Source organism: Ochotona princeps, chromosome 31, assembly GCF_030435755.1.
Source record: "Ochotona princeps isolate mOchPri1 chromosome 31, mOchPri1.hap1, whole genome shotgun sequence".
NCBI classification, from domain to species: domain Eukaryota; kingdom Metazoa; phylum Chordata; class Mammalia; order Lagomorpha; family Ochotonidae; genus Ochotona; species Ochotona princeps.
This window is the reverse complement of record NC_080862.1, coordinates 688,242-701,409: the sequence shown is the minus strand read 5'-3', so window position 1 is coordinate 701,409 and position 13,168 is coordinate 688,242. Positions and strand designations below refer to the sequence as shown.

General features: G+C 46.0%; 1 protein-coding gene across 1 annotated transcript in view; it reads left to right on the top strand.

Annotated features, from left to right (window-relative positions):
- The window catches only part of PTAR1 (protein prenyltransferase alpha subunit repeat containing 1), a 30,142-nt gene extending 18,686 nt beyond the window's left edge, over positions 1 to 11,456 (top strand). The window contains exons 4-7 of the mRNA XM_058657314.1: positions 4,251 to 4,355; positions 6,201 to 6,414; positions 8,184 to 8,488; positions 10,284 to 11,456. Of these exons, the coding sequence (XP_058513297.1) occupies positions 4,251 to 4,355; positions 6,201 to 6,414; positions 8,184 to 8,488; positions 10,284 to 10,626 (967 nt within the window). The 3' untranslated portion in view covers positions 10,627 to 11,456. The remainder of the gene's footprint in view (positions 1 to 4,250; positions 4,356 to 6,200; positions 6,415 to 8,183; positions 8,489 to 10,283) is intronic.
- The last annotated feature ends 1,712 nt before the right edge of the window (positions 11,457 to 13,168 follow it).

Here is a 13,168-nt window from a genome sequence, read left to right as displayed (position 1 = left end):
GTGGAACAATGGGCCATTGGGATACTGATGCCTGGAGGCTGGGGGATTAGCCTGTTTAGCCACAGCACCAGCCCCCAGTGTGAAATTTACTAGCATAGTATATACATACATGTAATGTGCTAACATAGATACACACGTACATGCATCCATTATGCGTTCGTAGATTTGAAACTCATTTTTGATACTATGTGTTTGTTTGAATGATGTCTATAGAAATTAGTCTTAAAATTATTTTAGTAGGTTGATTAGCTACGTTTTGAGGGATTCTTGGTGTTGGTGAATCTGCGTGTACTACATTAGCCTGTGGAGACAGAGTCCGGGCTCGTTGGGAGCATGAAGCGGCTGTTCCAGGTGAATGTCTGAAGCCTTGTGAGGTCTCGTGCGAACCATGGATGTATGGTAACTGATTTCAGCTGTTTTGCTAATTGCTAACAGGTAGTGATGACACCCCAGGCACCAGTGATGGGTGCTCTGTGCCCCCCAGGTGCCAGTGATGGGTGCTCTCCACCCAAACCCTATTTCCTTCAATTTTATTTAGTTTTGATGTTTGGCCTGACAGTTTGAGCTAAAAACCTTGACCAAGTTACCAGATCTCTTTGTGACTGAGTTTGCTTACCTGTAAAATGCAGTTGAACTCTGTGAAGTTGATCTTACAAATCCTGTCGCTCAGGTCTTGTTTTCTCGTACTGTGCTCTAGGAGGTCAGACTAGGCTCTTTGGAGAAATGGCTGGTTATGAGGTCAGGGCATGGATTGTTGTTGTAGGGCAGGCCCAAGTTGAGAGCGTCCTGTAGAGGCAAAGGTGATAAAGTGATGAGAGCAAACGTGTGGAGGAACATTAGCGGGACACCAGGGACCCAGTGAAGGAACGTTAGAGGGACACCAGGGACCCAGTGGAGAAACGTTAGAGGGACACCAGGGACCCAGTGGAGGAGCCTGTGGAGGTGTGTTGGAGGGACACCGGGGACCCAGTGGAGGAGCCTGTGGAGGTGTGTTGGAGGGACACCGGGGACCCAGTGGAGGAGCCTGTGGAGGTGTGTTGGAGGGACACCGGGGACCCAGTGGAGGAGCCTGTGGAGGTGTGTTGGAGGGACACCGGGGACCCAGTGGAGGAGCCTGTGGAGGTGTGTTGGAGGGACACCGGGGACCCAGTGGAGGAGCCTGTGGAGGTGTGTTGGAGGGACACCGGGGACCCAGTGGAGGAGCCTGTGGAGGTGTGTTAGAGGGACACCGGGGACCCAGTGGAGGAACCTGAGTGCCTAAAGCTGGGATGATTCGAGCAACAGAGTAAATCCAGTACTACCCCATCATCTCTTGAGAAGTGTTCTAATACCCCCAGTGGATGCTTGAAGTCTAGTAGTGTTGAATCCTGTAAATACTGTTTTTTTCTTACTGAATGAGTAATAGGTATCAAATACAGTATAGATATGTTGGACTAAAAGATGAGACAGGACACAGTGGTACAGTTTAAAAACTGAGTTGTTTATTTCTGGAATTTTCTATGTCATGTTTTTGGGTCTTGGTAGGCTTTACATTATGGAAACCGCAGAAGGTCAGACTGGTTAAAAGGGAACTAGTGTCACACAGGACTGTGCCCCAAGGTGTGGATTGGACATGTATAAGTAGATACTGGTGGGAATAAGTGAGACTGTGCTAACCTCGTCAAGAAGGGGGAGCCTACCTTGCTGCTGCTTCCATGCGGATCGCGCAGGCTGTGAACCGAGTCGGCACGCCGCCCTCAGCCAGGTCGTGCGGGTCTGTGACAGTGCTGAAGGGACGCCCTGCCTCACTGCCAAAGCCTGAGCAGAGCAGCATCCCGGTGCCTGGCCCGCCCCGTTCACTGCCTCCTCTCAGCCGTCATCAGGAAGTACTAGCTGCATTCCTGTAACATCCCCTCCTGATCACAGGGCTGAGGGGCGTGCTTCTGGAAGGGCTGTGTGGGAGTTTATGACCTCACTCACAGCTCGCCCAAGGTTAAGAGCTCCGGAATTGGCCTGCTGGAGAGTTGTTGGATTTGGAGTTCCACCTGTGGTTGACTTGGAAGGGCCAAAGCAGATGACTTCACGCCCTTGCTAAATGAAGATAGTGCTCACGGACGTAGTGTCGTCCCACCAAGTGCCACACACTGTGTGTCAGTCCCCATGGCCTCCTGCAGTGACGCCCGGCCTTTGGTGAGGCCCTTTCCCCTCCTTCCATTAGCAGGGTGCCACCCCATAAGGCTCAAGTGTGAAAGGGGGCTTTTGCTTACTTTAAGTATTTTCTTGGGAAGAAAAATCCAAGAAAATGCTGTTTAGGTTCATAGCAGAATGTGAGCTTTCAAGGGCTCTACGTGAGATATATATGTTATGTCAGTTTAAATCAACATTATATGAAATACTGTGTTCTTCCTTTCTTGTTCAGATGTTATCAGTGTTATTCAGACTCCTTCTGCCCTGCTGAACTCCTGAGTGTGTTAGAGCATTTGCTCGCTTCTTTCTAGCTGCTTGCCTGCCGCTGCTGTCCAGAGCCCAGCTTGTCTGTCCGGCCTGTTAGCCCTCCAGTGCTTTCTGACTTGATGTGTGATGAAAATTTTCTCAAACCAAATTCCTATGTGCATGTATGGATTTCATTTTTTTTTCTAATTTACCTTTGGGTAATATGGTTGCCGTAACTTAGCCATTTAACATCTTTTTTTTTTAAGATTTATTTCATTTTTATTAAGTAGAATTAGAAGAAATAAGAGATTTTCAGTTTGGTGGTTCACTCCCCAAATGGCCATAATTGCTGTAGATGAAGTGGTCTAAACCAAGGCCAAGGGCATCTTAAGGGTCTCTTAAATAGATGCAGGGGCCCAAGGACTTGAGTCAAACTCTGCTGCTTCCCCAGGCCATGAAAGGGAGCTGGATTGCAGTGGAGCAGCCAGGACAGGAGTGGGCGCTCTTGGGGGATGCCTGCACAGGGTTAGCTTGCCACACCACTGTGCTGGCCCCTCGGGTTTGTTTGGCTTTTTAAGATTTATTTTATTTTTATTGAAAAGTCAGATATACAGAGAGAAGTGACAGAGAGGAAAGTCTTCCCATTCAGTGATTCACTCCCCAAGTGAGCGCAACAGCCAGAGCTGAGTCAGTCCGGAGCCACTAAGCCACCGCACCAGGCCGTGCAGAGATTGATCTTGAACAGTTTTAAAACAAGATCTTTGCATTTCTATTGCTTTTGCTGCTTGTTTACAGAAGACATGGTCTCATGTGTGAAGGGCTCTGCTCGTATTTTACTTGTTTGTGCCTATCTTGAAAACTTATCCTACATAATAACACAAAAGAAAGAATTCATAGGCACAAATTCTTTTTATATCCACAATTCTTTTAGAATAGCAAGTATTGTAAACAACCTAAATATACACCAATGTAAGAAAAAGTCTTTACAGCATAGTTACTGAATGAAAATTATTTGATCGTCCAAAATGTTCATTACAGTAGAAAGCTTCTTAAGATACAATGAAAACAGCCTGTGAAATTACACATTAAAATATTTGCACACAGTGAAAGATGGAAGGGATGGCTGAAAATTAAAAACTTGCAGTTCTGTTTAGGGAAGTGATTCCACAACTGACTCTCCGCTTCCATCCAAGGTGCTTTGTTCTGGGTCTGGGGTGTTTGACTAACGGGCTGGGGCATAGCGGGCCCTGCTGGGGGAGTCAGGGTCGGTCTGGGGTGTTTGACTAACGGGCTGGGGCATAGCGGGTCCTGCTGGGGGAGTCAGGGTCGGTCTGGGGTGTTTTGACTAACGGGCTGGGGCATAGCGGGCCCTGCTGGGGGAGTCAGGGTCGGTCTGGGGTGTTTTGACTAACAGGCTGGGGCATAGCGGGCCCTGCTGGGGGAGTCAGGGTCGGTCTGGGGTGTTTTGACTAACAGGCTGGGGCATAGCGGGCCCTGCTGGGGGAACAGGCTGGGGCATAGCGGGCCCTGCTGGGGGAGTCAGAGCTGTTGACCTGGTGTTAGAACACGTCAAAGCAGTGCCGTCATCAGCAGCTCTTGGAGATGAAGTAGGCGGAAACGAAGGTGCTCCTGCTGGTAGAAGAGCTTCTCCTCCTTCCTGTTAGTCTGTGATTCTGGGAATGCATTCTTGGTTATTCTGATGTGGCCATTTGTCTTTGTTATTGTTAACTGGTGCTCATTCAATTTATAATGAAGTTATGTTAAAAACCATGTAGAATGTTTGGATAAAAAGACTAAACACTTTCATTTTTCTGTTTTTTGTTGTTTTTCTTTTGCAGGAAAGAGCTGATCCTCTCGGGCACATTAAATCCTATTAAGGATTTATATCTGGGAAAATTGGCCTTAACTAAATTTCCAAAGAGTCCAGAAACGTGGATTCACAGGTGGAGTTAATTTATAGTGTAACAGTTGTTGTTGTTGTTGTTTTGCTGTTTTTAAAGCAGAAGAGAGGGCAGCAGGCAGGGTTGGGCCGGACGGAAGCCTGCAGCTTGGTGTGTGCTGACCACAGGCGCAGAAGCCCAAGGGCCTGGGACCCTTCCATTGCTTTCTGGAGTGCATTAGCAGGGAGCTACGAGGGAAGTAAAGCAGCAGAAGTAAAACTGATACCCATCTGAGATGCTGATGTTGGAATTGGCAGCTTAACGTGCTGTGCCACAGCATTGGCCCCATCTACCAATCTTTCTTAAAATTTTAGATTAATGAAGAAAAAAGTGCAGTCTGTGGGCCAGGGCGTGGATTCTGTGGTAAGGTTACCAGAACTTAAAGCTGAGTTCATCTCTTGCCACATTGGGAATTATTTAGCTTGTTAGGCCCTGTTTATTTGTAAAAGGAGATAATTACACCTGTTTTATAGAGTAGTGTTTACGTGTACATGAGATAATACATGTGAACTCTACCGAGTACCGGGCACATAATAAATAGTAAATATTAGTTATTACCATTTAGTATCTGAAGTGGTTTTGAAGATTGCACTTATACTCAATTATAATGAGCAGCTTGAGTTTTTAAAGGTTTCTGGTTGTGTTCCTTGTGAAGACGGTAGTGGTAACGGTTGTGGTTAGTAAAGTTAATTTACAGAGGAAGTTAAAGCTGAGATGAGTGTAGTGTGAGCTGAGCTGAAGTTGCTAAGAGTATACATGCAAAGAAGGTTTTTAGATTGCAAGCCTGAAGCAAGGAGCCAGCCAGGGCACATGAGCACTGAGTCCTGGCTGTGGGCCTCACCCGACTCCTGCTGTCCCACTGACATGGATAGTGTGGCTCGCTGGCCAACGTGAACGCACAGGTTCCTCCCAAGAAGTCCAATGTCAGTTTCCAACGTTGTCCTTACCTTGCTTCAATTGGGGGCCCTTCAGGTGTGCTACTTGTTCCCGTGCCTTGGCCTAGGGTTGCAGATCAGCTCCTTTAGTTCTGCTTTGTTTCTCACTAGGAGGAGCCTGGACAGTGAAGCTCAGAGAGCTGTGTCATTCTGTGGAAGGGGGCTTAGAAAGCGACATGGCGGTACAAGGCACTGCTAGATTTACATTCATTAATTTATTGGCTTGCCTGGAGAGAGACAGAGTGAGTGTGAGTGTTTAAGGTTTCCTTTTTTATTTGAAAGGCAGAGGTAGAGAAGTCTCCCGTCACTGGTTTTCTCCAAATGGCCACCACGGTGAGAGCTGGACCAAGCCAGAGCCGGGAGCTGACTCATTCCTAGTCGTATTTGTTTCCTGCCAGATACTTTGCTGTAACCTAGACATTTTGCTTAATGAATGCTGTCAGTATGTAGCTTCTTCTTTGCAAACGAATAAGCACAGAGGGATGCATGGGTGTGTGATGAAAGGTGGTAACCAGCGATGCCTGTTGCGATACTACTGAGCTTAAGAAAGGTATCGCCAACTCCCTTCCCATTTCCTGGCCAAGTGGAGTTTAAAGTTAGCATTTTGGAACGGATCATACCTTAACACATTTTAAAATCTTAGAGAGCATTTTCCTATTTGCTTATCTCTCCCCTGCCTGAGTCATCTTTGCTGCTTAACTTAATTACCTCTCCCTCAAACAACAAAATCACCATCCCTCCAAATCCCAAGATTTATCCCCCCAACAACAAAGTTACCATCCCTCCTGGTCTCCAAGAACAGGCTTGTTGGCAGCTAACATTTTGCTGCTTTTGTGAGTGGAAATTAAATTATGAAAAAAGAAATTTTGTGATTTGTCTTCTTTGTTCTTGTTCCCATGTGGTGTCGCGACAGGCGGTGGGTGCTACAACAGCTAATTCAGCAAACTTGCTGGCCTTCCTGTGTGACCAAGGGAGTTTCGGGAACAGTTCCTGCAGAACGGAGGCGGCAGCTGATCCAGGAAGAGATGGAAGTGTGTAGGGAAGCAGCGGGGAGATACCCCAGCAACTATAATGCGTGGTCCCATCGCATCTGGGTTCTGCAAAACCTGGCCAGGCTGGACGTCCAGGTAGGCTGCCACGTCGGCTCCTGGGGCAGCATGTCCGTGTGTCCTCATCTTCTAACGGCTTTAATAAAGGGGAGGAATTGATAGCCCGGAGGCCAAGAATTTTAAGGCAGCTGAAAACTTCCAGAGAAACCTTGACAATGAAAAAAGAAGATTGCATTCCCTGTCAGTGTAGTTGTTGACAACCTTAGGTCTCATACCTTAGTGAAATAAAGGCGTGTTGAACTAGTCAAGGAAGACTGAATATTAACTTGTTTTTTTACCAAACAAGAAATGAGACATTTACTAAGCCTTATACAGTTGGAATGCTTTTTTTGGCAGTCTTTGGCTATGGGCCTTAATGTACTAAATCAGCTTGCTATCTTTTCACAGTTTTCTCTTCTGGAGAGAAAGAAGGAAGCAAGCAGAAATATCTTAAGCAGGTGTTAACAGAGCTTGGTGATACATAGGGGTTCCCAAGTCCCATTGCAAGTCTCCCAGACTGAAATGAGGATGGAATCTAAATACAGTGCTTGGCGGCCACAACATCTTAGTGATATGATGTAGTCATCCTTCTGGGAGTATTCTCTCTGTTGTATTAGGTGCTTTTCATTCAGTTGTTTTTTGATTCATTTCATATTTATTTAGATATTTATTAGATATTAATTCATTAGATATTCATTAGTGGTCGTAGGGGGATAGAAACACCAATTAGAAATTAGTAAGTAATTTGGAGAATTGGTTGAGAAACCGGAAGCAGTTGACAGTGTTTCATGGGAATGAAAAAGCACACAGAAAACTCCCTAATACATACGGTAGAATACGCAAGTGCCTCGGCTGAGTGAGGCAGGATTGCTTCTAGGGAAGAAAGGAGTTGGAGAAGTGGGGAGGAGGCACCGTGGAGGACCCTGGCAGCCAGCCGAGCTTCGTGCTCCTCTCTCTAATCCACCGCTTCCCTCGGTTTCCCTGGGTTTTGTTGTTTTTCTTTAGCTGGTCTGAAGTCCTCTGGCGGAATGTGGTAGGCCCTCAGTCTACCTTTCACTGAATCAAAAGCCATTTTCCCCTTTTCTTTTATCATCTCATTTGAAGTTCTATAGTTTGCAAGACTGTTAGTACAAAGATTTCAACAATTCACTGCTAAATTTTCATTTGTTTTTTGCCTCATTTATGATTAGTGTTAAAAGTGAACTTGAGACTAATAAGTGAAAGTCATGAGATCTTTAAAATTCTGTCATTTATGCAACAAGTTTTTGTGTTAAACTCTTAAATTCATTGGTGAAAAAAGTTTCTGCCCTCAAGACTTTTACAGAGAAAGGATAGAAAACTAATTGAATCTTGTTGAACAGATGTAGCACATGTTCACCCAAATTAAATATGTCTAGTATGTATTCATTAGGTATATAAAACTTTATATCAAAATAACCCCTGAGTTTATGGTTTCCCTTTTACGTGTTGCTACTTATAAAGGAATACCCTAAGGTTTACCATTATTTTACAGGTTGGCCAATAAGGATGTCAGGATCCCATGAAAGAACTTAAATATCTGTAACTGTCAAACCAAAAAAAAAAAAAAAGACACAAACAAAAACACTACCACTTTGTAAGGAAAAACTAGCAGATGTTAAGCTTCCTTTAAGACAAAGTACTGTATGTTGAACATTGTATGCGAAATGGTAGTGTGACCAGTATTGTCAGAAAACGTGGAATGAGCCCAGTGTAAATTGGAGGGGTTGATGGACAGGAAAGCCTTTGGGAATTCCTCTTCTCACTCCTCTTTTCTTCCTTCCCACAAGATTCTTCTTGGTGAACTGTCTTCTACTAAACGTTGGGCATCTATGCATGTTTCAGACCACAGTGGATTTCACTACCGCCAGTTTTTGTTAAAGTCTTTGATTAGCCAAACTGTGGTGGACAGTTCTACCGTGGAGCAAAACTCTTTGAGAAGTGAGCCAGCCCCCGTTCTTCCTAACGCTGAAGCAGCAGCGGCTTCAGCAGCGGAACCAAGGATAAATCCTCCTCATCTTCTAGAAGAAGAAGTTGAATTCACCACTGATCTTATTGATTCTTATCCAGGACATGAAACTCTGTGGTGTCATAGGTAAGACCAGGGGACATCGGCTTCCTGCATGCTGGCAGTGGATTGTGAGAGCTGCAGACCCCCGCCTTCTGGGCGTAGGTGGTCAGCCAGTGGGTTACCTGCAGACCCCCGCCTTCCGGGCGTAGGTGGTCAGCCAGTGGGTTACCTGCAGACCCCCGCCTTCCGGGCGTAGGTGGTCAGCCAGTGGGTTACCTGCAGACCCCCGCCTTCCGGGCGTAGGTGGTCAGCCAGTGGGTTACCTGCAGACCCCCGCCTTCCGGGCGTAGGTGGTCAGCCAGTGGGTTACCTGCAGACCCCCGCCTTCCGGGCGTAGGTGGTCAGCCAGTGGGTTACCTGCAGACCCCCGCCTTCCGGGAGTAGGTGGTCAGCCAGTGGGGTTACTTGCAGACCCCCGCCTTCCGGGCGTAGGTGGTCAGCCAGTGGGTTACCTGCAGACCCCCGCCTTCCGGGCGTAGGTGGTCAGCCAGTGGGTTACCTGCAGACCCCCGCCTTCCGGGCGTAGGTGGTCAGCCAGTGGGTTACCTGCAGACCCCCGCCTTCCGGGCGTAGGTGGTCAGCCAGTGGGTTACCTGCAGACCTCCGCCTTCCGGGCGTAGGTGGTCAACCAGTGGGGTTACTTGCAGACCCCCGCCTTCCGGGAGTAGGTGGTCAGCCAGTGGGTTACCTGCAGACCCCCGCCTTCCGGGCGTAGGTGGTCAGCTAGTGGGTTACTTGCAGACCTCCGCCAGCTCTGCCTGGGTGCAGAGTCTAAGTGAGCCACCATCCCATGCTTCCTAAGGTGAGTGCTGCAGGCATCAGGAGCCAGGCCTGACCTACCAAGTCAGTCACAGGTGTCGTATCTAATATTTTAACTAGGAAGCCGGACACCTCTCCTTGTTTTTAACAGATGGAATCGGATGATTGTGAGGGCAGGAGAGCTGCTTTCCTGAGAGGAAGGAAAGGAACTGTGTCTTTCCCCTGCTTTACTCAGAGAAGCCAGCATTTCCCCACCAATAGGAAGGGTGAAGACTGTAGCAATGTGTATATCAGAAAGTTGAGCTGACTCCTAGGTATTAGGCCAAGTGCAGCAGCTGGGTTTAAAGAAAGGATCAGAAGGCATCGGGGACCTGGCCCAGTGGCTCAGTGGCTAAATCTGCTCTGAATGCGCCCAGTTCCCATATGGGCACTGGCTCATGTCCTGGCTCCCTGCTTGTGGCCCGGGAAAGCAGTTGAGGATGGCCCAAAGCCTTGGGACCCTGCACCTGTGTGGGAGACCCGACAAAAGCTCCTGGCTTCTGGCTTCTGGTTTTGAATCGGCTCAGCTCTGGCCATTGCAGCCCCATGGGGTATGAACCAACAGATGGAAGATCTTTCTCTCTTTCTCTGTATAAATCTGCCTTTCCAATAAAACTAAATCTTAAAGAAAAAAAAGTGGGGGGAGGTCCTCAGGTAGGTCTTGGAGGGAATTGTTTCTGAATTGTTCGTCTTCTGCCGTATGCAGTTCATTTTTGGTTTTGTTTGTATAATCACACAGCAGACGCTGGGCCAAGAGCCACCTTGAGTTCTGATTTCTGGCACCACCAGCTCATCCTGCTCAGGGACTGACTGTCGCAGTACCTTCTGGATGATGCTGTCACCAGTATCCCAGTTAGTTGGAATTGAAGGCTTGGCCCAAATTCTCAGACTTGGTCTCAATTGTTTCTCCCCCTTCCTTCGCATAACTGGGGTTTGGAAAGTCACACCAGGTTTGTTTTTCCTGGAAATGTTTGGCTTTGAGAAATGATTTTACTTTCTTCCTCGTCCACTTCCCTCGCAGACGGCATGTATTCTACCTTCAGCATCATTTGAACAGCAGGTTTCATCACCACGGGACTCCATTGCCCTCTGCAGACAATCCTGGGGGCACTGCGAGTGCGTTGCACCTCACCGCAGCAGGCCCCCCAACTTCTCAGACAATGGATGTGGACGGACCGAATGACCCCAGCAAGCAAGGCTACTCCCAGGAAACCAAGCGCTTGAAGCGGACCCCGATCTCAGACTCCCTAGGCCTAGAAATGGAACACAGATTCATTGATCAAGTGTTGTCCACTTGCCGGAACGTAGAGCAAGCCAAGTATGCCAATGCATACCGGAAATGGCTGGTTACTTTGAGCCAATGAACAAGGTGGAACGATCCTTCAGAATTCCCTTCTTAGTGCAATATTGCTTCCCTTTCTAATTTACGTGCTTGCATGAGCTGCTTGCTGTTGTAGGCTAAGGAGTCTTCATCTCTAAGCTGAAAGTCCATAGTAAATGTTTCATTTTATTTATTTTGTTCAGAACTGGTATTCCTTTGGGGATAAAATAATTGTATCATTTCTTCCTGCTAACGATGAGTTTTAAAGTTGTGATTTCCTACTTGTCTTCCTTCCTATTGCTGTCCATGGAGCTTTTTACTTGGTTCCTCTAATTGGTTCAACTTGCACATCCACCCGTTTCAGTGTAGCTTCCACACACACAGGTCTTTAACAGTAATTAAAAATGTTTGTTACAGTTTAGCTAAAGAATGTTAATACAAATGCAGAGTAATTTGATCTAGTTATTTTTGAGACTCAAAAGCTGGCTGGATGGATGGATATGTGAAATTAGAAACCAATTTTTCTCTAGTATGTTCTGCTCAAGTTGTAGACTAAGATAACCAAAGTCAGAGTATTAGAATTTATATGAAAATATGCTTCCATGCAATATCCATTTTTAAAATGGTTATTTTAAAAAAAACTAATTTAAGAGTTTATGTAATTGCAGTACTAGAAAATGATTTTTAGTCCTAGTTTTGATAGATTGCTTTACCTCATATTTGGTAAATGCCAAAACACTTAGCAGCATTTATAACATTATTTTTCCCAAAAACCTAGAATGCCATTTTTAGTTACTAGGTTAATTAAAACATTTTTCTTAGTAAATTTACTCATGAAAATTGGGACAAATGAACACAGAAAGATATTTATTTTTTAAAAATCTTCCTTTAAAACATGTAGGTTCCTTAGGATTACACTGGATGAGTTGTAAAGTTGTGTGGTGTGACTGTTAAAAGGTTACTAAGAAAGAACTCTGGAGCTTAGCTCTTCCACCTTAATTTTTAAAATGTAGCAAAAACACTTTGATACTGCACTAATTAGGGATGAGGTACCAAAGCATCCATGTCAATAATTGCATCTGATCTTTTCCGTACCAAGGGCTGCTTTTCAGGTCAGTGAAGCTGGGCTCAGGAAGGGCCAGGTAATGTCTGCTTCCTTATTGTCCCCTTTGTAAACGATCTTTTATTTCACCAGCTCATTCCAGATTTTTTTTTTGTCACTTAGTTCGTGTATGTTTTTCTTGTCTGTCTGATTTCAAACATACCCATAGGAAGTAATCTCCTCCCTTATTTTTAGTGAATGCCAGAACATGGGACTCTGTCCCTCCAAGAGCTCCTCAGGTGTGGAAGCTTTCTGTTGTCACCCGTGTTCGCAGGACGTCAGTGTGGCCAGCCTGCTTTTCCTGTGCGCTTCTTGGCAGCGTGTGACAAGGAAGCTGGTAAAGGCAGCAGAGAGCCAGCACTGCACCATCCTGGAGGGGGGCGTCCTGGAGTGGCCCAGTGGTAGCACCGGAGGTGTTCTCTAGCCCCCCGTAGGCAGACGTTTTCTCCTGGGACAGAATTACTCCTGTGTTTTTTGTTTTGTTTTATTACTCTTTTTTGGCTTTCATAGTACTTAGGTGAGAACAGACTTGCCAGTGTAATAATAATTCCATGGTCCTTTATATACGAGGTGTATTTTGAATCACATACCTCAAGGTCTGTGCAGACCTCTGACTAAAACCAGTAGATGTTTTCTGTCCAGCTCTTCTGAGGACTAGGGGAGGGAGCAGCACGCGGAAGACGCAGCTTTCAGCCCGTCCCACCGCATGCAGGTTGCCAGGGTCTAGCCTCAGTATTGCCTGTTTTCTAAGCATCACTTTTGGTGTTCTGGATCCCAGGGCCTCTTGCGCTTCGATGTGAAAGGACTCCCGTGTAGGCAGTGTCCAGTGAAAGCTTAGCTGAGTTTCTGTAGTTCTCCAGGAGCTCTTTCCCTTCCCCCCAGTGTGCCGCCCATCGCGACTCGCTGAAGCTCCTAACCTGCTCCTTTCCAAAGCCATACAGTCCTTCATATATTCTCATTCTCTTGTCTTCCTAAGAAACTTTGAGGTAGGGAGTAACAATACAAATATCCAAGGGATACTGTTAGTATGTGACTGGTGTATGCTACTTTGTTTCTCAGATTTGTGTTTGCAACAGTTCATTCACAGAGGAAGTTAGAATTTCCCTTTCTGGTTGTATTTTTCCTAAATAGCTGATATTTAAGCTGTCTCTTCGAAGTGCATGTAGTATCACTTGACATGTCTGTTTTCAGTGATGTGTTAGTCTTATTTTCCTGTAAATTTCTAACTGTTAAAAGGAGAAATTGGTTTAGATTGACAGACATTTCATCTGCCTTTCACTGGAAGAATAGTGGATCATTGTCCCATCACAGTAGCTCAAGATGACTAGTAAGATCTCACCATGCCTTCTCCCCAGCGTTTGTTAGTTACCTGATTGAGTGAGGGGGTGTTTCCAGACTCTCATGTAAGCCGTGGACATTGTGAGGATTCATTAAATGCTTATTAAATTAATGGATGATAAACTGGATGAAAGGAAGGATTATT